The following is a 24,241-nucleotide window of genomic DNA, read 5'->3' as shown; positions in this document are numbered from 1 at the left end:
TCATCATAGTCATCAGAGTCAAGAGATAATGGGGTGTGTCCAAAGATTTCATGGTTCCCATAATGTCAAAGTCTGATTTCTGGACAGGGGGATCATTTGCTGCATGTAACACTCAGCTCCATCTGTCCTGGTTCCCTGCCTCTCTGTCAATTGTCAACAATATATATTCCAAAAAGAGATAAAAGCTGCTCATAAATGGGCTTTTCAAGGATGTCTTTGGCACCCTATGGCCTCCATCTACACCAAAGACCTTGAATATGACAGGGATTACGATTTCCCCAACATAAAAAGTTCAACACTCATATGATGACAACTGAGCAACATGAAAACTGTGTATATTTCATCCCCAGATCAAAACCATAAGCTCTCAGCTTTACAAACACATTTTTGCCAAATAAAATGTACATTGTCAAAACAGAATTTTCATGCTAAAGGTTTGAAGTTGTTCTGAATATACATTTATATCCACTTCTTTGTAAACTGTCTGATAACAAGGGACTTGGTTAGGTTAACAAATGCCACTTTTCCAAACATGATCTATCAACAGCCTCAGGGAGGTTGGGATTCCCTACCGGTCAGTCTAGCCTGAACAAGAACATTAAATTCCACTTGCATTAATTTACCAATAGATGACCTAAATGACATATGGTGGTAAAATTATCTCCCTGTCCAAATGGCTTAATCTATTACTTTCTATGCTATATGTATTTACTAAAACAATATTTCAGCATTCCTATTAACATGTTTTGTGCCTTAATGTTGAATCCATGAAGCCACATAAAATAAATGGTTATTACAAAAGTTTTGTGACAGGTTGCCAAGAAGCCAGGGTCCAGTGAGGGAATATACAACCACCAATCCCATAGTCAGGAAGAGATGATGAAAAGGTTAAAATACAGACTAGAGTGACTCCTTCACTGTTCATCCATTTGTCATATCAAAAGTTAAAAACCAAAAGCTTGTCATTTTCATCCAGTGTATTGACACAGTGCATATGTCTGCAATACCCCCTCAAGAGAGATGATCCACTGAAAACTCCTCTTCATTGACAGACATAAAACTAACAACTTCTTGAAACTAACACTTTAGTAGCACTTAAATGGCACTTACTTATAGCACTTTGTAGTTTTGCTTATTTGAAGAAATTGTATTTTCTTGATTCTTGTCGTCCTTGGTATGTACCCTCGGGTTTGAATGCACTTATTGTAAGTCGCTTTGGATAAAAGCGTCAGCTAAATGAAATGTAATGTAATGTAATGTAACAAGGGTTTCTATTAAAAATTTGATATTTGGCTAACAGCTCATCAGTGGGAGTGGGGAAACAACGGGTGGATATAAAATATAAAACATTCCTGCACAGATCTTGGCTACAACTGAAGACTAGAATATCTGAATGGAGGCGACAGGGAATTAACTTGTGGTAGCACCCTCATGAGAATGAGGTCAATTGCTGGTTGAGCGTGCATTAAGTAGATCTGTCATACACAAGTCTCCAGGGCTGAAAGGGGGGTGTACGACTGTGATGCTAAAAGAATAAATTCTGGCCTTGAAATGTGACCCCTACATGATAGCTGTATCCATGGTCTAGTTCTGTTCAACTAGCATCATCTCTCGAAACCTCCCAGAAGAATACAGCAGACGAATGTCAACACAGACTGGTCTTGGTTCGTAGTAGTAGGGAGCACCTGGATTAGTGTAAACCCTGGGCTAATTTTAACCTTCCCACATGCAAAGCAAAGTCGACAAACATCCAAGGTCGCTGCTCACAAAGAAAACTGACACTACTAAAGATTTTACAGCCGATGAGCTTTCTCGACTAGAGTGATCGTTCCACAGAGGCATCTTCTCTGCAACATTTGTCAAATATGTTTCACAGGCAGAAACATTAACACCACTGGTCCACTGATCTAGTTTGAAGGCATCATGAAGATATCATGTAAGCAATTCAAAATAAAGTAAAATAATCCCAGATCACAAACAACGTGTATATACTGTATATATACATATATTGAAAAAGTCAAGATTCTTGCAGCCGTAGTTTCCTTATAGAGTTTGAAAATTCCTGTGTGCACATGCTTCAAATACCTGTCTTGTCAATATCTCCATTTGCACATACTTCTTTACAGTAGCTCCATTTGCACATCCTTCTTTACAGTAACTCCATTTGCACATACTTCTTTACAGTAGCTCCATTGACTTGCACACTTCTTTACAGTATCTCCATTTGCACATACTTCTTTACAGTAGCTCCATTGATTTGCACATACTTTTTTACAGTGGCTCCATTTGCACATACTTCTTTACAGTAACAGCTCTGTACTACTTCTGGTGGCTGGACTTTCATCTCACTGCAGTTAACTTTTTCTTGACCTATTTTGACCTTTTGTTATTGTTGTGCTCGTGTATTTGACAGTTCCATCAGTTCCATCAGAGGTTTTCGTGTCGTACTTACAAACTTGGGTTTGCGGTCTCCCTCATCGTAGCAGGACCCCTGGTGGGACGAGCCCTTCTTCTTCTGAGATTTGCTGTCAAACCTCTGGCTGTAAGTGTCCATGTTGCTCACCCCAGTGTCTCGTGCCCCTCGTTGGTTATCTTCCGTAACGTTAGCAGGCAGGCCTCGAACACACGCAGGGCGACACACAGAGAAGTCACTGGAACGTTACCACTCGTGTCCCGAACCAGAAGGTTCCATATGTCCTCCGCTCCCGACAGCTCGAGTAGCTAGCTAGCAACGGTGCTAAAGTATCATTCACCGGTGGCTTGATTTAGCGCTAATCCAATTTACCGACTGTCACGTAACACTGGAGTTTCCGCTAACGGAGGGAAAGCGCCGGGTAAAACACAACGGCTCCCTGCTATCAACAAATAGGATCCTGTTGGTAAAATAAGGTGAAATAACCGTAACATGCAGGAGGGGAGTCGTCAGCCAGGAAACATTAATGTGGCAGATCAGTTTTTGACAGACCCGCGCATTGAGCGCGTCAGAGCCTCTCGTTCAATCAAGCCAATGGCATTCGCCGTGTCACAACATATCGTTCCTCATTGGTTCAGACTTTTGTGTTTACAGTTGAAACGGCATTTCATTGGCCGGGTGGAGCTGTCAATCAGCGAGGCTTCTTCTGAGGGCTTGGTCGTTTTACTTTAAGGAAGAAGGAAAGAAAGAGACAGACAGACAGACAGACAGACAGACAGACAGACAGACAGACAGACAGATAGATAGATAGACAAAAATACCTTTATATGTAGAGAGAAAGATAGATAGATAGATAGATAGATAGATAGATAGATAGATAGATAGATAGATAGATAGATAGATAGATAGATAGATAGATAGATAGATAGATAGATAGATAGATAGATAGATATAATTCCATTCAATTACATTTAATATACACATAATCTCAAGGCACTTTACATAGAAGGTCAATACCTTAAAACTGTGTAGAGAAACCCAACAGTTCCCACAATGTGCAGCACTTTGGCGACTGTGGACAGAAAAAACTCCCTAATTAACTGGAAAAACCTCCAGAACCAGACTCCGGCCATCTGCTTCGACCAGTTAGGGGGATCAGGGGGAAATGGGGAGGAGAGGAGAGATGTGTGGAAAAGAGGGAAGAGAGAGAGAGAGAGAGAGAGAGAGAGAGAGAGAGATACAGAGATACAGAGAGAGAGAGAAGGGAAGGGAAGGGAAAGGGGAGCAAGAGGAAAGAGAGACTATAAAGGTCAACTCACACCTGAAAAATGCTTTCTGTGTTACATTGGTGGCAAGGCAATTTTGTGTATGTCATGAAAAGCAAAGCAAAGCACATTTAAACAACAAGGCAAATTTGAAGCACTTTTTATAAAATACAAAGAGCATCCATTAAATGGATTAAAGCAACATAAGACAATATAAAAAAACAAAAACTTTTAAAAGGAATTTAAATATTAATGAATAAACTAAATAAAAGAGTAAAAGTAACAGTGCAATGTGAGAAATAAGTGATTATTTGATTTCATAATAGTGGACCACATCAAAGTCTTCACAAAGTGATTTAAAACAACTAAGAGTTGCAGTAGTCTTACCATGAGCAGTTTATTTTGTAAGATTTCAAACATATTTGAAATTTAGATGAGAAAAAAAATCATCAGTGGCTGGCTCACCCCTTTGGCTAACAGAAACATTTCTACATATTTTATAAAATGCGTTTACCCCTATCGTCATACCACCCTCTGATATTACTCTGTCTTCATGTACAGGTTTTATATGCACTTTAAAAGGCTTGGAGTAGCACATGAGCTGATGCTGCCTTTTTTTAATCAGGCTTTTATACTGAAAGTCCAAAATACTGCTGGTGGTCAGCTTTGTTTGGCAATTTGAAAGTGAGCCGAAAAGCTACAGCAAACTCCCAAACACCTTGTCTGACGCAAACAGCTGATGTGATGCAACAAACAGAAACTTGTGTGAGATCCCTCTCATGTGTTGTCAAAACATAATTTGCTCCCCGAAGATGTGGAGTATCACAGTTTGTTGTTCAATGTAAACAGTATGAAACATGTGTGTGTCCCCCTGTCTGGGAAACTCATGAATTATAGGAGGGTATACTCTCTGGGTTATTAACAGCAGAGTGCATGATATCAGAGCGCTCTTATTGGATGGTGTCTGAAAGCTCTTAGATAGTTGACGTTGTAATTAAGCAATCATGCTGGATCCTGTGTTTTTGAGGATGATAAAGTTTAGAAAAGTAATGATGGAAATAGGTTTAAAAGCCACAACAGGTACAAACCCTTCCACTGGCTATGTGCTTCCAGAGAGATTTACGGACGTCAATCCTTCTTAGAACCTCAGCACTGGAGTCCAGTGACACGTGTAGCTTGAAGAACTGTTACAACTTTAACCCCATCGGTCGCTAATTTGATTGACAATATTTGGAGTACATATTTTGGACAATGGCATTCAGGCAGCAACTATCATGCGTTACATTCCAAGCATCAATTGTTTACATGTGCATGATTCAGAATAATTCTATTATTAGTATGTAAGCTGTAAAAATGCTTAGGATGAGGGTAAATCAACAGTAAAACTGACAAATTGATGGAGATATGCATAACCAGGCCTTGAATGCGAAAGATGACTGCTAACTTAACGTGCACATTTTGAATAAAAAATGCATTTAAAGCTAAATTTGAAGCCAAAGTCATCACCGAAACCTTCAGCTATAAAATCAAATTTGACTCTCTTTCACTCTAACCTCTTGAATTCTCGTTATCTTCAAAAAACCTTTAGTTCCCGAGTCCCTGAAAGGCTGTCCACATGGCTGCCAGCAGTGTGTTCACACTCTTTATCTAGCCAAACACAAGATTCGCTGTTGCTTCCTAATCCTCTCAGACAATGAGGGATCTACCCTTCCAAATCGGAGAAAGAATAGCCACAGGGATATACATGGCCAAATAATAGCAATTCAAAACGGGCTTGTATTGACAATGACATTGATCTCTGCTTTTTAAAGAGACCATTGGCAGAAAGATAAAAGCCATCTAGTGAGTTTGAATGTTTCTTCTACTCATATTGTGTGTGATTTATTTGTTTTGTCGCATATAGCATGAACGAACAAAACACTAACAATTCAGAAGGATCGAGTAGTGGTTGTTAAATTGAGCCTCAACAAAAAGAAGACGCATTTTTCTATTTGTCTTGGTGTTATTCTATTTATATGGTCTGGGTTGTGTAGAACTGAATTGAACATAAATGTCTGATGTACTTAATCTCAATTCTATCACGACAATGTAATTTCACTGCGGTTGTGCCAGAATCAACATATTTCCACCATATATCAAACTCAAGCATGGTGTGCAATAATTACATATTGCAGGTTGTCAGTTTATTTTATGAAACGACCAGAACTCATTGAAGAAATTATCCAGAATGAATGCAGACATGTTTTGGCTTCAGAACTTTTCTGATAGCCGACCCATGAGACAAGGGATCCCAATTTAACTTAAAGGCTCTGACTCAGTGAGAGAGATGTTAACCTCACAATGGATCTTTATTACTGGACGGGCCCTTCTCAACTGATCAAGCTTCTGGGTAAGAGCTGCTATAAATCTTTTGAAATATGTATATGGATAGAATGTGGTGTTTCATCATTTCAGTGTGGATATACTGCCATCTTCTGGTATAAATTGAAATCACCGTCACTGCATTGGAAGCCTGTACATTTTTCTCCCTGATAACAAAAGCGACACATATCATTCTGTAACACTGTCATTTGTCCCTCACAAATGAATTTACATGACAGACACTTTTCTATAAATATGTGAGCATTCTGCTTTCCAAAAAGTAAAATTATATTAATTGTAATCATACAATACTGATTGAGCATTATATCACCTTGATTCACTGTGTGGAAATTCAGACACAATTTGCATCATATAGCACAATTTAATTTGACTAAAAAAAACTGTATAAAGCAAAGTTCAGTTGATTAAATTTGAAATAAAAGATAAGAGGTTTTCAAATAAAGATTTGTAATGCTATACATTATTCTCAGTTGTATGATATTCACAGAGGAATTGGATTTGATTTTATTAACTTGTTTATTTGACAGAAACAATACTCATCAATCAACAGCAAAATGACTGTAAATAAGCAAGAGTTAGCTCAACAGGCTAATTCAGATACTGCATTTAAAACCTACACACACATCTCTAACTATATGTGCAAATCCGTCCACTGCTTAAAGTGAGTAAGAAATTATGGATATACTGCATGTTAAATAAACTATAGTTTACTGCACCACACTGCTGTTCATACAGATTGAAAATAAATGGAGAAGAAAACATTCTAACAGCACAAAACAGAGTCTCTAACAAAGCAGAGGTAAAGTGACTAACTAAACAGTTGTTTCTATCACACGGACATTTCAGCTACAGCTGTCCAGTCAGAGAAAGCCAGGCACTTAAGCCTGTCTCTGGGGTGCGTTTTTGCAATCGTATGCGTCTAAAGTTTACTGATGGAGCGAGGGCTGGCTGCAGATGGGCCTTCAAAGACCACTCATCTTGATGGCCCACTTGGACTTCTTGTCCCAGAACTATACCAAAAGTGTGATGGTTAACGCCTGGGCCAGAAAGGGTAGATGTGGACACATTGAATTTGGCTGGGATGGCTTCCTGACCACATAGTAAAAACGTAAGTTTTAGAACAAACGACCAGATGGAGAATATCCCTTTTACATTTAATGTTCTTCCACGAAAGCTAAAAAAGAAGAATTACATTTCTCCCACTGTAGCCAAAATTGCCCAATGGATGTTAAACAGGGGATTAAAAATACACTAACATAATCTTCTCCTCTAAATAAAACAACGGTAAAGTGAGACAACGCCAACATGGACTTTCAATTACCTGTTCTCTTAATTTATATGTACACAATTTACCCGTGAGCACACAGAATGATAATGGTGGTTGTGCACTTAGACATTACCAGGACTACTAATGATGTACAGGGCATTGGCAGATTTGTTCTAAACATTCCCAACAATCATTTATGGATATCAGTAAGGTTCATTATGAAAAAAAGGGCTTTTATTTTGACAATTATTTTGGACTTTATGTTCAATGTAAAGGGTCATATTTAATGAGGTGTTTTCTTTCATGTTCGCTAGTGTGAATACATCAAATAACTTGAGAGGGATTTCATTAAATAAATGTTTAATGTATATATTCATGTATAAGTTAAATAAAATTATTTAATCAAATCAATCTATGGTTGTTTGATTTATTCACACTGGCTCAACATGATGGAGCACTTAAACACTTAAATATGAACCTTTACATTGAACTTATGTAAAAAAGTAATATGGAAATTGTACTCGTCATTCAAGTACATAAAGCTACTTTATTTTGTACCCTTTTATGTATATAGTTATCCCAAAGGGATAGAATATCTTAAAGACACCAAATAACAACGTTGGTTATAGAATAAGATTGAGTTTGTCCATTCCAAAGTAAGTTCATCAGCTAAATGAACAAATTGGAACTGCAGGGAAATGTCTTAAATACTAAAACACATGCAATTCTCTATGTTAAAACACATATTTCACTAAGTCACAGTCATACGGTGAGTTCTTCCAATAAAATCTTCCAATATGATGATGTAATTTACCAAAGGATATCTGACAGGGTTTTCCACAGAAATCAGTCAACCAGAGCCCTTCAGATCACATCACTCCATCCTGACATGAGCCTTTATGCTCTCATTGTGACAGTAAATGGATCACTGTGTTCACAATTCATGGATTCTTCAGTTCTAACCATTTTTGAACAGATCCTTGGGGCTTGCAAAGCCAATTTCCTGGCAACTTCCAAGTGCACAGATTACAAGAGGAGAGTTGCCATTGACAGGCGTGACTGAAAGATAATTTTTTCCTCACATGGCTATTCAGAATTAATACTTTCTCAATGGACGCTGGATAGACACTTGGCTATAGGTGTGTCTCCTCGCAACCAGCTTAAAACGAGTAAATCTCCTAAGAGCCTTTAAATGGACAGCTGGTCAGGATCTCCAGAACAGGGGTACACTGGGATCTAACCATAGACTGTATATAAAGAGGATCTATCAAAGTTTTTAAAAGAAAATATGAAATACTTTGGACAATCCAGTCTGTAGTGATTACTTACAACGTTTTGCACAATCTCTCCCTGGTTCTGATAGTATTTTGTATAATAATATATGACATTGTTTCCTATTTTCCAATTTTCTTATAGTAACACAAATACACCACAGCAAATACCTTGTTTGTTTATACCTGGTGCTAGGTAATGAAAAACCCGATTCTGAATCTGAAATATGTTTTGTCCATCTCGGCGCGCCATACTTACGTCTCTCGGTTCGGTGACGCATGTGACGTCGGGTCGCGTCCGGGTTCACGTTAGCATCTCAGCGGTTGTCATGAGCAGAGTAATGTCTCTCACAACCACAACCAGATAGTTGTCGTGCACATGAGCTCGTTGTAAAAACCTCCCGGTGTCGCTTTGCTTCACACGTTTCAAACGAACAATGACCGAGTTGACAGATTCCCTGACGAGAGAGGGCTGGTAGGTAGCATGGTAGCTAACGTCATCTAGCTAGCTAACTCACTGAGGAGCCAAATTGTTGTTTGGCTCGTAAATGGAATTGTTGGTAGCTTTACGTTACAGTTTTAAAAAATACAATTTAAAAAGTTGTGTGTATCGTGGCACAGTTGTTAGTTCCCCCTGCAGTGAATTAGCGGCTTGATAACTAAGTAGCTAGCCAGATAAATAACGTTAGCTAGCTCACTTAGCATGCTTTTACCTTCTGCAAAACCACTGGCGATACAGTTAATGTTTACTAATGACTGGAAACATTACATGTAAATATTGATCAATTATACAAGTGGAGGGACTGGTTTGAATTGTGCCCGAAGTGAAATGCATTCTGGGAATTGTTTGGAAGTCCGAACTTGTCTTCAGCACGTTTAACGACATAACATCTTTATCAGAAAACTGATTGTGGGCCAACTTAGTCTAGAAAACATCAATCTTAACACGTGCTTAAACACAGTTTTGCACACTTGCTAATATCAAATATACAATTCAGTTATAATGTTTTGTATTATCTAGTTTTAGAAAGGGCCTAAATTCGTAGACAATTAGCGATGCTTCTAAAATTTCACCTGTCAGTGGATACATGCTCATACAGAGATGCTGAGGGCTTAACTCTGCATCACTTCCTGCCTCCTCATAAAGTCTTGGTTATACCTCATAACGTTGCATCACGTTAAGGAATAACACACTTTTTATTCTCGAGATTCAAAGTCTCAAAATTGTTGTAAAGCCTCATTTGGGGGTTAATGAAAATGTGAGCAGTGTTTAATACACGGCCTCATCAGTAGTTATTGTGATGAAACTGCGCTGGTCAGGTACATACTCTGCTGAATCTTTTGAAACCTACTACAGTACTTGAAACTCTCTCCCCCCTGTGTGTCATCGTTTCAGGTACCTCAGTGATGAAGGCATAGCAGAGCTGAAAGGATCTGCTGAGAAAGCATCACACAGCGACATAATTCGACTTGCACTTGATGTAAGTTTGAATCGAGATTTTAAATTGTAAATTCTTATTTACAGCGTGTGGTGAGACAACATTCAGCCATGCGTTGTAAACTGTTCAGGGAGATGGTTATGACAATTTGAGGTATTTTATTAGATATTTATTGCTTTTTATATGTACAGGAATCTGATGTAGCCAGACATAATTGCCCTCGAAATATATCTTTCTGTATTCAATTTTAAACTGGCTGTGAAATCCTCTGTGAAAGTTAAGTATCTTTCATATATTTAGTATTTTATAGTAGATTATTAAATGGAATGGTTTAGTGCTCCCTAATATCAAACAGTCTCCTAGCTAAATCCAGTTCATTACCAACCTACCTATACATTATCATGAGAGCATATGATGTTATCATTGTGATGAGTTAAAATATTATTTTGTTGGAATTAGCATAATTCTATTTGATACCCATGATATTGAGGATAGATTTTAAAACCTTTACTCATTCTCAAGGCCAAAAATCGTTATTCCAAACAGTATGTTAGCTAAGTCCGCTTAAAGGTTTTGTGGACTCAAATACTTCACCCACCCCTCCATCAGAATAGTGGCGAATAGATAATGAGTGGATTTTCCTTTTTGAGGGAACTATACCTTTAATGCTGGCTTGCTGATGTGGAAGATGTGGAACTTAATCTCACAACATTTTAGAAAAGCACTCTCTATAGATATTTTCAAGAAGATGCTAAAAAATTGTGCTTTGTCCAACATTTAATATCATAGATCATTATATCATCAGTTTTTTAATGATTTCATTTTGTTCAACTTTTCAAGATGGTAATGTTGTATTGTCTAATTGCTTTATGGTTTATTGTTTTAAATGATCTTTCTTTGAATGACCCCTTTGTCATGTATTGTCAGCTGGGTTTTGTGCTATAAAAGTTTTTAATGAATATAACTATTATTATACTCCGAAAGAGATATATAGAGGATATATAGACAGAGGAGTGACAAAAACACAATACATTTAATTAAGCAAAGAAGAACCACAGACAGTCATAGAACCAGCAATGTCTTTTATTAAGTGTGTGTAAAAATAATTAAAATAAGACTATAATTCTGCTTAATGGACCCTGTAGTACCTGACAGGTGCAGAACATACAGTGCATTTACTGTTAAAGCCTTGACCTTTAAGTTTTCGCTTGATGTGCTTCCAAAAGATCTTCGGCTGCTCTTGGATCTATTACCGGTTGAGCCAACATGTAATAAATTAGGAATCTAGCTTGCGGTCCCTTAAAATCAGGAAAGTTCACTGTGCCTCTTTCTTTGCTTAAACTGTTTTCATTTCATTACACCTGTCACATTATTTATTTTAAACTAAGCACTCTCTCCTTTGCAGAATGATCTTAGGTCTACTGGAAGAAAATTTCTACCATCTGATGTCAACAGTGGAAGAACTGAGAAGGTGAGGGCTACAGAACATGTTATGTGGCCATTGCAGTGTTACATTTATGAAACCTTGATTAGGGTGATGCGTTTGGTCAATGGGTTTTTTCACAGCTTCAATTTGGTACAGACCCAACATGTGAAATGTAGTTTCCACTAGTTCCACTAGATGGCTCTAACACACTAACAAACAAGGATCAACAAACTGCTGTACACTTGTGAAACTGAGAATACATTTTCCAAATATTGTCACAGGATTAAAACATCTAATTAAAACGTGTAATCTTTTTGTGAGCTTATTCCAGCCTCCCCCCAGGCTTAGAATTAGATGGTCACCCTGGTCAAACACTGACACTCCGCACTGTGCTTTGTACAATATTCAACATGTATAAAACAGTGAATGTCATTTGAGCTTCTAAAACTACATTACATATAGATTTAAGTATTATGCAGACATTTTAGTGTCAAGACCCAGCAGTGGCTTTCAAAGATCATGGTCATTGTGACATTGAAAAAAATCCACGAAGGAGCTCAGAGGAATAAATACACCCGGGCTGACACAGGTACACTTAATGATTAGAGCTATTTTAATGGTGTCTTAGTATATGCTCGTATTTTGCTTCAGCAATCTTCCCCCACATAATGTTGATTTGCCTCCGAAGCCATTATTCTTCTGCTGTCTCTTGCTGTCTCCTGCACATGGCCAGTTGGACGGTCCATGTGTTCTCCAGGTGCAGAAGGTGAGGAACATCTCGGCTCCTAAAGACCATGAGGAGTCCCAGGGCGCACCCAGAATGCTGCGCCTCCAAATGACAGATGGGCACACCACCTGTGTTGGACTGGAGTATAAACACCTGTCTAAGATCAGGTACCTATACAACACTTTGGTGGCATTTAGGAATAATTAGGTTTAGTGCAAATAGCAGGATGTTGTGGTTGTTTGGGAAGTTAATATCACTGTTTAATAATGGTTAAAAATCACATTAGTTAGCACAAACATTTAAAATGAAGATGTAGTCCTGACCCTAATACGTAAAGCTCCAAATCTGTATTTCGATCATGCTTTTTTTTCTTGAATGCAATAGCTTTTTAAATAAGAAATGGCAAAAACAGTAGATAGTAAGTTAATGTTGTGCATCAACTCGTCTACAGTTATCAGCACCAGTACTTGGATATGCAGCACTCAACAGCCTTACAAGTTTCAACAACACGCCATGATTAAAAAAAAGTCAAGCATCTGGAATAACTTCCATATTTGAAGATAACCCCTAAATGGTCAAATGCCAGAAAAACTAACAAAAAGGGAATGTTGTAAATCTACAGCTACTTTGAGAAATCCGTCACAGTTGAACTTTATCTCTGGTTACTGTCACTAAAGCTTTGAAGCTTCATAAATCTTAAAGAGCACTAAAAACTTACATCTAGTAGCTACACAAATGCAAAGCAGGTTCTTTTACACCAGGATCTGGTATATTCAAAGCCAATGTGTGATATTCTGCACATATCCATTTCCTTCACCTCCTTGTCAACACTCTCTCCCCACCACATGCCTCAATTTTCCCTTTATCTGCAATTTACACGTGGTGGCAGCTGATATAACAATTCCAAGCCTTAATTACATCTCCATCCCAGCAACGGTGGCCTTGGCGACTGCTACCATGGTGACTAGCCAGTCTGTACAGGTGGAGTGGCCAGAACGTGGGCCTGGACTTCCTGATGGGAAGAGAGGACAGAACAGAACAAATCCCCTCTTTATGAACGTCTCACACACACTGGCTACCAACAGTGGTGGTTAGTGTTTCTTATGAAAGTGTCCGCTTTAGTGTGCCAGAGGCCATAAGTGAGTGGCAAAGGATGGGATGGATTACAGGAACTGTTCAGTGTGCCAGACTGGTACAGAGGGATGACGATTAAGAAATAAGCACAAACATTGATCAGAGTTGGGTGAATATTGCGTTTGTAGAACTGGATGCATGTGTTTGTGTGTGATTGAATCAAGGATCAAGAACGGCTCCTTTCTGCATTTGCCACTGTCATGAGGCTGTGAGCATCTATTCCAGAGGTTTGGAGTGAAATCCCTAATTGTTGCTTTGGCATCCAGCATCAGTAGCTAGAAATCCCTCTAAGTCCCTGTGCTTTCCTAATGAGAGAGGCAGAGGCCTTATCAGGCCTCATGAGAGAGAGAGGGGCTTTTAATTTACCATGAGGATGGGTGAGCAGCTGGGATTATTAATAGGCTCTCGTAGCCTGGCCACCCATCCCCTGGAACTGAGCCATGTCATTTATAAAGTGGTATGGGAAAGTCAAAAGGATCTGGGGCTGTATATGCTGTTATAATGTCTGGTGCCCTTGAATGCATTGAACATTTAAGTGTTTGTTAAACATTTGAACCTTCCTTTCATAAATAACTTTTTATTGGATTTTTTATTTTTTATTTCTGCTTTTCAGTCTCAACACCCCTCCTGGAACAAAGGTGAAGCTCCTTGGAACCGTCCAAGTTAAAAATGGTCTATTGATGCTCGATGACTCAAAAATCTCCGTCCTTGGAGGAGAGGTTTATCACATGGTGGAGAAATGGGAACTGCAAAGGGTGAGGGTCGTCGTCTTATGATGCCCAAGCTACTTACAAAAAATGGAATTCATATATTGGTGATCATTTCAGATCTGCATTAAAGGCCACCAGCAGTCTGCCATCATTTTTTCTGGCTTTATTAATTTCCCTGTTTTTTAATAATGAGGTCCCTTTTATCTTTCAACATGCAGACTCTCGCCAAACACAGCAGGAATCACATCGGAGCAGAAGGAGGACCACCTCCCTTTGTGCAATTTGGTCAGGTGAGAACCTATCAAATTTTAAGAAGAGTACATTTGAAAACATTGTTACAAAGAGCTTCTCTTATATGAACGCAAGAAGAAGACAACAAACCAGACAAACAGATGTTAAATACAATAACAGAAATGAGGTGATCAGGATGATGGATATTTAAGGAGGAGGTTTCAGTGGTGATTTAATGGAAGTCGGAGGCGACTGATGAATAACAATAACTGCTCAGAAATGCATGTTGTCGAACCCATTCTTGGCTCGAGGAGTGGGCCTTGATGTCCCTGTTCTTGGCAACGATCTCTCTGATCTTCCTGAGGTAATTGTTAGTCATCATGAATCATTAAAATGCATGACTTAATTTTAATATCTGCTTTGTTGTCCAACCTAACATGTTACAAGCAGTTCAATGTCAGCTGTTTTTCTTCCCGAACATAATGCTGTTAATGGGTTGCATTTGTATTAAAATAGAGGTCTGTTGTAATTTTTAGAAATGGAGAGATGAGATTAAACTTGTCAAAGATGATAATCAGGCCTCTAAAGCACAATCACAAATAAATGATATGCTCCAAATATCCACTTCATCCATAACATCATCATAGTGTCTATAAATTAGTATCTATAGACACCATTTGTTGTGAAATAATAACTAAGTGCAAGTGGAGAGAATTAAACCACCTCTAATCTCAAATGGTTTTACACATTAGCATGATCTACAAAAAAGTAAATATAGTAATGTCTGATTCGAAAACTACTCAGCCGGAGTCAATTCTCCCTGGAAGAGTTTCAGAGTGGGAATCATCCGGATCAGGATTTTGGGATTTTAACTCACTCTTCATTCCACGTTTGCTCAAGCTTGCTAAAGTTAGAATAGTTATTTTTCAATATCCTCTAGATTTTCAGCTTTACAATGTTTGTAATGTTGGGCACTCCTTTTGCTGTTAATTTGATGACTGCGTTGCATTGTTACATATAATAACGTCACTTTGAATCAGATTATTTTCAGGCTGTGCCTGCATTTTACTTGACTATACATTTATTAGTCGGTCAGTTCAATCTCTCCCAGTTCCTGCTGCTTGGAGGCATTCTCACAGCATTAAGCTTCCACTTCTACACTTCACATCAGGAATTTTTTTAAGTTGGATGAATTGGTGGCTTTTCACCGGGCATTTTAATTTCCCCTGAACTGTTTACTTCAGTGTATATTTCAGCAGAAATAAAATGATTGGCCTCATGACTCCATAATATGTTCACCAGTGAAGTGCTAGGTCCTCTGAAACCACATTTAAATTCACTAGGTCAGGATTTTATTTGGATCCACCCCAAATTGAACACTCATAAATAACAGACTCCTAAACATGCCTGATTTTATTCAACATCCATAAGTTATTCTGAGAAATCTTACAAAATGTTGAGAAACACACTATCTCATCATGTTATGGAAATTCCTGGATCCAATTCCTGATCTGGATCCCCTCCCAAATTAGAGTTTTTGATGTGTTCTCCCCTCACCCAGATTGCTTCCTTCCACCAAGTTTCATGCTTATCCATCCAGTAGTTGTTTGTGTAACCCTGCTAAAAGACAGACAAACAAATGCAGATGAAAATGTAACCTCCTTGCCTTAGATAGTCATCACTTTCAGAATCAGTGTGTGCCAGTACCTTGGTCTAATCTACAGAGCTCATGGAATTTAATCTTTGGCCACTGTTTTATCTAGAATATAATAAATAGTCGACGTCGACAGCCATGTTTGTTTCTGATCTCAAAACCTGAGCAAATAATATCACCAGGTACCAAGTAATTGTGATAACGTCTTTTTGTTTTAATTGGGGTGAACTATCCTCTTAACACCTGATACATTCGGCCTCTTTTTTTATCAGCTGTCCACATTCCTTCTCTTCAGATAAGTCTCCTCTGGCTATTTAATCTTGCCTCTCAACACTTTACCATGCTGGGATTGCCAACACAGCAAAAAGATGAGGAACCTGCTCTTGACCAAAGGTCATTGCTCCATTCATTTGCCGACTTCTCGTATTGAATCATCCTCCTCTGGTGCAGTCACAAAGCATTGAGTGTCCATTTCAATCCTTCAAAGTCATTACTTCTGAAACTTGGTTCATAGTTAGGTTTGTAAACATGAACTGGGAGCTAGGAGGCAGCTTTGTATGCTACAAAATAAAATCTTGCAGTATATTTTAATCACCGGATGTAGCTCACGTCATTTTACAAAAATGTGAATATTGTCAATTGAATTGATTATTTTCTTAAGGGGCATCACATGAATGAGTTGGACTGTGTTTGCTCCATGTAGAAATCCGCAAGGCAGGATGAAGTGGACAGCAGAGACCTCGACCAGAGGAAAACCCTGCAGACTCTCAATGTGTTCAAAAGCGCTGAGGAGAATGCTGAGTTTGAAAAGCAGCGGACAGCAGCAATCGCTGAGGTGGCCAAGACCAAAGAGGTAAATGCATTTATTCAATTAATTTTAACATTTTGTAAATGTTTGCTTTATCTTGCAATAGTGTGACTCAATTTACTTCACTATCATACTGATATGTAATATTTTTAGTTTGTCTTAAATTTCCCATCCGTAAACATTGCACATTTGGTTTTCAGGTCCTCTTGTTGCCTTGTTAACAGAATTGCTGTTTCTTATATCAATTGCAAATTTTGTTCAAACAATTTGTCCTCCATTTTAAAAAGTGATGTTCCTTATTGGCCTTCCCCTTAACCTTGTTTGCCTTTGACATTCAAGCAACTGCTCAAATTAAAAGTCATGATTGCACAGTCAGCGACAAAGTTCTGCTTCTTGTGCCTGCTTTCTTTTTACATCCAAGCCTGCAGCTCTATTGATCCTAATGTTCTTTCCCATGTTAGGGTCCCCGCACATTTGGAGGTGGAGGAAATGCAGGCAGTAATTTATCCACGGCTGCTTCCTTCTCGCGGGGCAGAGACTCGTACCAACAGAGGAGACGAGAAGACAGGGTTGAAAGACCCGAAAGCAGACCGGATGAAAATTACAGAGAGCTGGTGAGAAGACAAACTTTGTCCAAACCTGTGAAACAATTTGAGCCTGTTAAAAGTGAAGGTTTTAGCTCAGCTTATTAAAGCCTCCATTCACTGTCTCAAAGCAATTAAAACTTTGGAGCCTCTCTGCAATCATTTTTGGTTACGATATTTTTGAAATCCCAAAAATAAGTAGAGGTCTGGTCAGGTTTTCCAACCCATTGGTTTTAGCTTTGTGTTGTGACCTGCCAGTTTGTGGGCTGAACACAGCTTGTAGCTAAATACATACAGTGAATAGGATGGAACAGGGTATTGTAGTTTTTGGCTTTGGGAATTGACCTTGAATAATAATCCAGCCCTTATAGGGAGCTAGGAGAGAGCAGGCTAGGAAATGCATGCTCCTGCCAAGGCTAATGCCCGATCTCACCATGTTAAAGAAAGTAAACTAAAAAATCTTGATCTGCCAGAATTGTACATGCTCCTCATTGGATCATACCTGACCCCCCTGCTTAATTGTATGAAAACTAGTTCTGTAGATATTGAGTAATGCTAATATAATTAAAAACTGAAATTTATACAGTGCCTTGTATGACCCTTTTAAAAGAGTATGCTCTTTGTGAATCAATTTTTTTTCCTCCTCAGTTCATTCAGCCATCCCTCTCTCTCTTTCTCACTGACTCTTACTTCTGTGTCTAATATTGCATAATGTTGTGTGTGTAGGTGGATGAATATGCGCTGAGAGACCTCATTGAGATGGGCTTTAACAGGGAGACTGCTCGACTGTCCCTATTGGATAGTAACAACAATCTAGAAGTGGCACTCAACAGCCTATTGACTGAGGCTACTGGAAGCAGACCAGCCCCTGTGGTAGCTGAGCCGATCAAGCCCGAACCCAGAGGTAGTAACATACGCTCACACGCATGTCCACTGCCTACAGGCTAATTAAAGGTGCACAGTGGCCGTTTTGCTTGCTTTAGTCCATTTACCAGAAATTGCATACACACTTAACCGCCAACTGTTTTCCCAGCACACAGCAAGGTTTCAGATGGATATTCTACATTACCTGCAGTCATTGTTTTGTGTTAGTTTCAATATTGATAGTGAACCTACAGCAGCTTGAACTTCCATGCCGCTGAACTACCGAACAACTGACTGATTTTAATCATTTGTTCCTTCAAGTGTGAACAGGGGCTGTTTTTAAATTCTCCTTTGTCGCTGCAGACCTGGATGCTCAGAGACGGAATATAAATCTTTTTTTAATTCATGTATCTTGTAAGATTACTTGTTTACAACATGGGTCTATAATACTGTTGGCAATCATCATAATTATTAATTTACACACACACCAAAATACACTTACACACACACACACACACACACACACACACACACACAGCCCTTTCACATAGTCTTTGGCTGCAGATGCGAGGGGGTGAACACGTTCAAACATCCAGTTTCATTGATCAAACTCTTCTAATTGGGTCAACATTACTTTATTTTTGGGTTCTTCTCAGGCAGAGGAAGAGGAAGAGGAAGAGGAAGAGGCCGGTCCAGAAATGAAGATGAGGAGGAGGGAGGAGGGGCAAGACCATCTGGTCCGAGCACACTGTTTGACTTCCTGGAATCTAAGATGGGAGGTTTCTCCATCGATGGTGAGTGAACCAGTTCAGTTTTCCTCCTTCACTACCTCTGTATTCCATGATTTTGAAAATATGGGTGACGTTGTTCACTTTTTCAAGCCAGTTGTTAACACTCCATTAACATACGAATCATGACTGGTTTCAGACAGATGGTTATCTGGCTATCTGGAGCTGAGGGGAATTAGGCTGTGATCTCTAAATGTCTAAAATTGGGGCTTGCAGCACCAATGCAGCTTTGTAGTTCAATATTTTATTCTGTTTTACTGAATATTTTATGATGATATTCTGATCTTTTATTTATTTGTGTTCCCTTCATGCTTTGTTTTGTCTTAACAACCTTTTATCTTCATTAAATAACAATGGTGGAAGTGAATGTGATCTTGTCAACATTGTTTTAGTTATTTATGCCAATATATTTCACACTGCCCTTCTTCGGCTTGTTTTCTCAGAACCAAAGAACCAGGCACCTCAGAGACATCATGAGAGTAAACCAAATTTCTCCAACACTGACTATTACTCTAAGGACTCATCTCATCCGAAGTTCTCCTCACATTATGACCAGAGGCCACAAAGGAATGACCGACCACCTCGCTTCCACAGAGACACTGATTTTCCTAAACCAGGCCAGGAGCCTCTCTCCAACTCTACCACCTCCCGAATATCATCTCAGCCTCAGCATTGGAAGAGCCAGGAGAGATGGTCACAAGGGAAGTCAGACAGAGCACAATTTGAGAGGAGGGAGATGCGAGATGAACCGATTTTTCCTCCTCCCCTTGCGACGACTTGCAATCGTTCAAAAGAACCTCAACAGCAGATGGAGTTCGGTGGCTCTTCCAACCAGAGACCCAGAAATGTAGATGGTGGGAACATGGCTGGACCTTCTCACAGGAGAGGGTTTAAAGACAATACTCCCCCGCCTAAACAGAATGATCCTGCAGACATTGAGGTGGATGGAAGAGTAGGTAATAAGCGTACAGACAGAATTGAAGAACCCAACAACAGCAGGAGGAAGGGGAAGACTGACCGGCCGAACTCAGACTACTACGATCGACCAAGGGCAGGTGGACCACTCAACTTAAAGGGAGGAAGCTCAGGAATGACCCAAGAAGTGGAGTCACCACAGGATATCCGGTTCATAACAGTGGATCCTAATCATTTCCATAATGGAGATATGGAACACAAAAGAACTGGGCCAATCAAGCCAACAAATGCATCGTGTCCCCCCAACAGGGAGCCTCCCTCTAGGAAGACCCCTTCTAACAACTTCGGACCTAAAAGAAGGTCAGGACAAGGCCGAGGTCAAGGAGCCAGGGGACCAGATAAAGGTTATATTGTGGAACCAGCTTGGAAACCTGGAGACCGGTGTCTGGCTCTCTACTGGGAAGACGGCAAGGTATGTCAATGCTGGATTGGTCTGATAAATAAACCAAGAACAAGGATTTAATATTCTGTCTTTGGTCTTGGAAATAAGAATTAATAATCTGACATTTATCAAGATTGTTTTGCAATATAGGCTGTTATGACTTGATATTATTTTTAATAATTTGATCCAGGCCTATATTTTTGCTTTCAACTTACTTTTAACGAAGTTAGAAACAGTTGACTGAATTAAAAGCTGCTTCCATATGTGACATGTGAGCTCAGTGAGTCCACAGAAACTACTGCAGTTTGAGACCCACATTTGTGTCAACATTATAATTAACAACTTAACAAGTTAAAGAATCAGTTCACTGATACTGAAACTGTCTAGAGAAATGTCAAATGTGTTTTTTTCTTTGCCTGATGCTTGTTTGACAGTCAGTATGTTTAATGAGGTCAAGAAATAATTGGAGCAATTATGGCTCATTTTTGCTCAGTCAGTGTTGAACAGCATCTTAGATTTGTTTGTCAAGTTGTAATAACTGACATAGATTTGTTTTGTCCGCACCCTTGTGAATGTTTGTATTGAAATAATTGATGATAATGATATCTGTTTGTTTCTGTCTGTGGTTGTGTCTGTCTCTGTGCCTGTGAAGTTCTACCACGCAAGAATAGATGCTGTGCATCCATCGGGCTCCACGGCCGTGGTCGTGTTTAGCGAGTACGGAAACTGTGAAGAGGTTCTGCTGTATAACATTAAACATATTGCTCCTGATTCTTTGGTAAGACGAAAGAAAATATTAACCCTTCGCTTGATGCTTTTTATCATTCATCATTCAAGATCACAACTTGTATGGAAAACTGAGGAACTATGAATGATGTGTGAACATATTGAATGTACAATTGCAGGAGGAAGATGATGGTTTCTATGACAGTTCACTGGAGTTTCGCCGGGGGGGAGATGGACAGCCGAGACGAACGAGACCCACGCAGCAGTATTACCAGCCACCCAGGGCACGAGATTGATGTGTCTGTGTTTGCACTGGCAGGTAAATAAATATTGAACTGTTTCCATTAATAATGACATATGTAACGTCAGTGTGTGTACACAGTGTGAACACCATCTCTATATTTTATATCGAACACTTCTATTTTTATTGTGGTAATCATAGACTCTGGAGAAAGACAGACAACTTGCCAGCTCCCCGAAAGTGAAGCCAAAGCCCTTGATCGCCCCTTGTGGCTCCCTGCAGTATAGGTCATAAACTATCTCTTCGTGTTAGTGGATGGGACATGGACCAACTGAAAAGTCAAATTTTTTAAAAGACTGTTTCTGCCATTTTGGGTTGTTGATTGTTGAATTGTTTATTTTCAGCTAATTTGGGTTTAAATTATTTATTTGAATATATACAAGCGGGCGGGGCATCATGATTGACAGCTGACACTGGCACATTTAATCAAGTCCATGGATTAGAAGGACCTTGATACCACAACTCCATCCCCCAATCACTGAGGTCCTTTCCAGGATATTTTGGTTTAAGCTCCAGAGGGTGTTGTCCATCCTTATATACAGTCTATGGTATAGACTGTAGCGAAAGTGATTTGTAACATTGGTCTTTGCATTATTATCTGCTTATAATTCATAATAGAACCTATGGATTAATCATTTGTATGTAAAAGAAGTTTATATAATCATTTTAACTTTGACTATTTCTGCTCGTGAATTGTGTAAAAGCTATTTCACACTGTCAGCAGCACTTCACTGAGATGGCCTCAAAATTCAAAAATGATAAATTCTTTCTGGTCCCTCTCTCCATTAGTGTGCTTGTCCCACTTCCTTCCACGACGGAGATCGTTTCACTTTCTGCAACAATCCTGAGTGCTTCCTGAATTTTTAAGTGTACACACTGTCAGGACATGAAGAACTCTTCTAAGGGCTTGGACCTCAAGAAAAAAATAAAAAAACTGACATGAGCACTTGTTGTTTTTGTTGAAGACATATCTACTGTATATGTTGTGAAGGTTTGTTTAAATGGATAAATTCAAATAAACTGTTATCATGGTATGTAGCTACTTTGTTTTAATGTCTTTTATTTTCTAATTATTGAATTCAAATTATGAATAAACTGATGCGCTGCAGAAAAAGCCACCTCTCACGATTTTGTTTTTAATTTCATGACGGTACTTATGTCATGACTTGGAATTGTTTTAAAATCTGCTTCCAAATTACGTCTCACTTTTGTTATCTCCCCTCTGGAGGACAGATGTAGTGTGAGTCGACGGAAAGCGGCTCGAGCTCGATTGTTGTTCTGCTCTCTGAAGCAAATCCAGAGCGTAAGACAATCTCTTCCCCCTGTAATAGAGATGGTTACACTGCAGAGATATCATTTTGCACATTACAAAAGGGACTGTACCTGGCTCTTCAAGCTCTGCACACGCACCAATGTGCGGGCTGTTTGCTGACCGGAGGCGGGCGAGAGACAAGTTTTACACATCAAGAAATAATCTCCTCCTCAGCTCCAGTTTCACTGTTACCAACAGCAGGAGACGAAGGGACAATGCTCCGGGGTTCAGCGCAGAGGTCACCGTGCTATTCTGTACCACTGGGCCAGAGGATTTGCTTTATTTTCCAACCGAGACGCCAACTGAGCACAGATGAATAATTAACGGCGGGTAATATGGAAACCTATCCGTTAGGAAGGAACTGAAAGTGAAGCTGATGAAAGCGCTCTCGGGGACTGGATGTGACACTGGCCAGATCATCATAAAAGGATTGATTTTCAATCGGATGAACAGTGATATTTCGGTCCGAGGAATTAAGCCTGTTTCATATTGAATATATTTCTCTGAGAAATGTCAGACACGACAAACATGCGACGGAAGCCCTGAGGTCCCATAGTCATTAGACTCCAACACAACATTATGATGGGGGCAAATCCAGATGCCCTGGGAAGAAGGGTGGAAACCAATTTTTTGCTTGCGGGAGATGAATGAGTGAATATGGTCGACAACTCAAAAACTAAGACAAAAATGTTACACCATGAATAAGCACTTACAATTTATCGTTTATGTTCAAATGCTAGTTCAGGAGAGTCTTTAAGAAAACCTGTCCGTAACTGTTTTAAGTGTGAGCTGATACTCACTGTTCCCTCTGTGATACTCATGAAGCCACGGTTAACAGTGTGTGTGTGTGTGTGTGTGTGTGTGTGTGTGGGGGGGGGTGATCCAGTGGATCAGTGCTGGGATAACTTGATATTTTGCTCCTTATGAAGGAAACATTAGACCAAAGAAAGCAAAAGGCCGTGGAAGCTGGCAGGAGGGATAAGACTGCATCTTGTTTTCTCGTGTTTACGTAACTGTGCAGTTGATACGATCTTGTTAACGCTGTGATCACAGGGAATCTAAAGCTTCAAGTGCTGTGCCTGTTTTCCTGTGACACGTCGACCCTCTGTGGTTAGATATGCTCCAAGTGATCCAGTGTTTCAACAATCTTGTGACTGGATTCGACATGACAGGATTTAGTGTGGGAGTACTGGGGCAGCGAGTCACTCGTCAATGTTTCGGCTTGATGGATTTTAGTACCGCCAGCTTCAGTTTGATTGTATCTCTATTCATATTGGATTATGGGATGGTCGCACGATTGCTCAGTGGCTTTGCTGCCTCCTCCCAGCAGAAAAGGGTCACGGGTTCAAAAATTGAACAAACATGCTCTTCCTGCAGCCCAGAGGTAACTGGTGACTCTGGAATTGCCTTTAGGTGTGACTGTGTGTGTCGTATTATATGTTCTGACCCTGTGATGGACATCAAGACCTTTAACACTAAAGGGATCAGCCACACCAACAACTTTCGCCCCAACACATGGTTTAAATGAAGAAAAGGGCAGTTGGAAAGTGGACACCTCTGCCAAGGCTGATTCGCCACTTCA

The 24,241-nt window shown here is 39.5% G+C and overlaps 2 protein-coding genes across 3 annotated transcripts in view; one reads left to right on the top strand and one right to left on the bottom strand.

The window, feature by feature from the left end:
• LOC133935858 (protein diaphanous homolog 3-like) overlaps positions 1-2,919 on the bottom strand; it is a 147,335-nt gene extending 144,416 nt beyond the window's left edge. The window contains exon 1 of the mRNA XM_062381283.1: positions 2,453-2,919. Coding sequence (XP_062237267.1) covers positions 2,453-2,554 — 102 coding nt within the window. The 5' untranslated portion in view covers positions 2,555-2,919. The remainder of the gene's footprint in view (positions 1-2,452) is intronic.
• A 5,956-nt stretch (positions 2,920-8,875) lies between these two features.
• Positions 8,876-22,385, top strand: tdrd3 (tudor domain containing 3). 2 transcript variants are annotated; one of them, XM_062381262.1, is made up of 14 exons: positions 8,876-9,073; positions 9,995-10,079; positions 11,443-11,508; positions 12,197-12,357; positions 13,938-14,079; positions 14,253-14,324; positions 16,623-16,772; positions 17,189-17,341; positions 18,038-18,215; positions 18,832-18,969; positions 19,407-20,350; positions 20,973-21,098; positions 21,226-21,365; positions 22,137-22,385. In XM_062381262.1, the coding sequence occupies exons 1-13, from the start codon at positions 9,036-9,038 to the stop codon at positions 21,340-21,342; spliced, it is 2,370 nt and encodes a 789-aa protein (XP_062237246.1). In that variant the 5' UTR covers positions 8,876-9,035; the 3' UTR covers positions 21,343-21,365; positions 22,137-22,385. The 2 variants fall into 2 exon arrangements, with proteins under 2 accessions (XP_062237246.1, XP_062237254.1); XM_062381270.1 differs by lacking the exon at positions 22,137-22,385 and adding an exon at positions 21,489-22,128.
• The last annotated feature ends 1,856 nt before the right edge of the window (positions 22,386-24,241 follow it).

The sequence above is a fragment of the Platichthys flesus genome, chromosome 1, assembly GCF_949316205.1.
Source record: "Platichthys flesus chromosome 1, fPlaFle2.1, whole genome shotgun sequence".
Lineage (NCBI taxonomy): Eukaryota > Metazoa > Chordata > Actinopteri > Pleuronectiformes > Pleuronectidae > Platichthys > Platichthys flesus.
The sequence above is the reverse complement of the archived record's forward strand: the minus strand, read 5'-3'. Positions and strand labels throughout refer to the sequence as shown.

Coding starts and splice junctions, on each gene's coding strand:
- tdrd3 (XM_062381262.1), top strand. CDS start 9,036: ATGACCGAGTTGACAGATTCCCTGACGAGAGAGGGCTG. Junction 14,080..14,252: donor AGAAATGGGAACTGCAAAGG/GTGAGGGTCGTC, acceptor TTCAACATGCAG/ACTCTCGCCAAACACAGCAG. Junction 14,325..16,622: donor CCTTTGTGCAATTTGGTCAG/GTGAGAACCTAT, acceptor TGCTCCATGTAG/AAATCCGCAAGGCAGGATGA.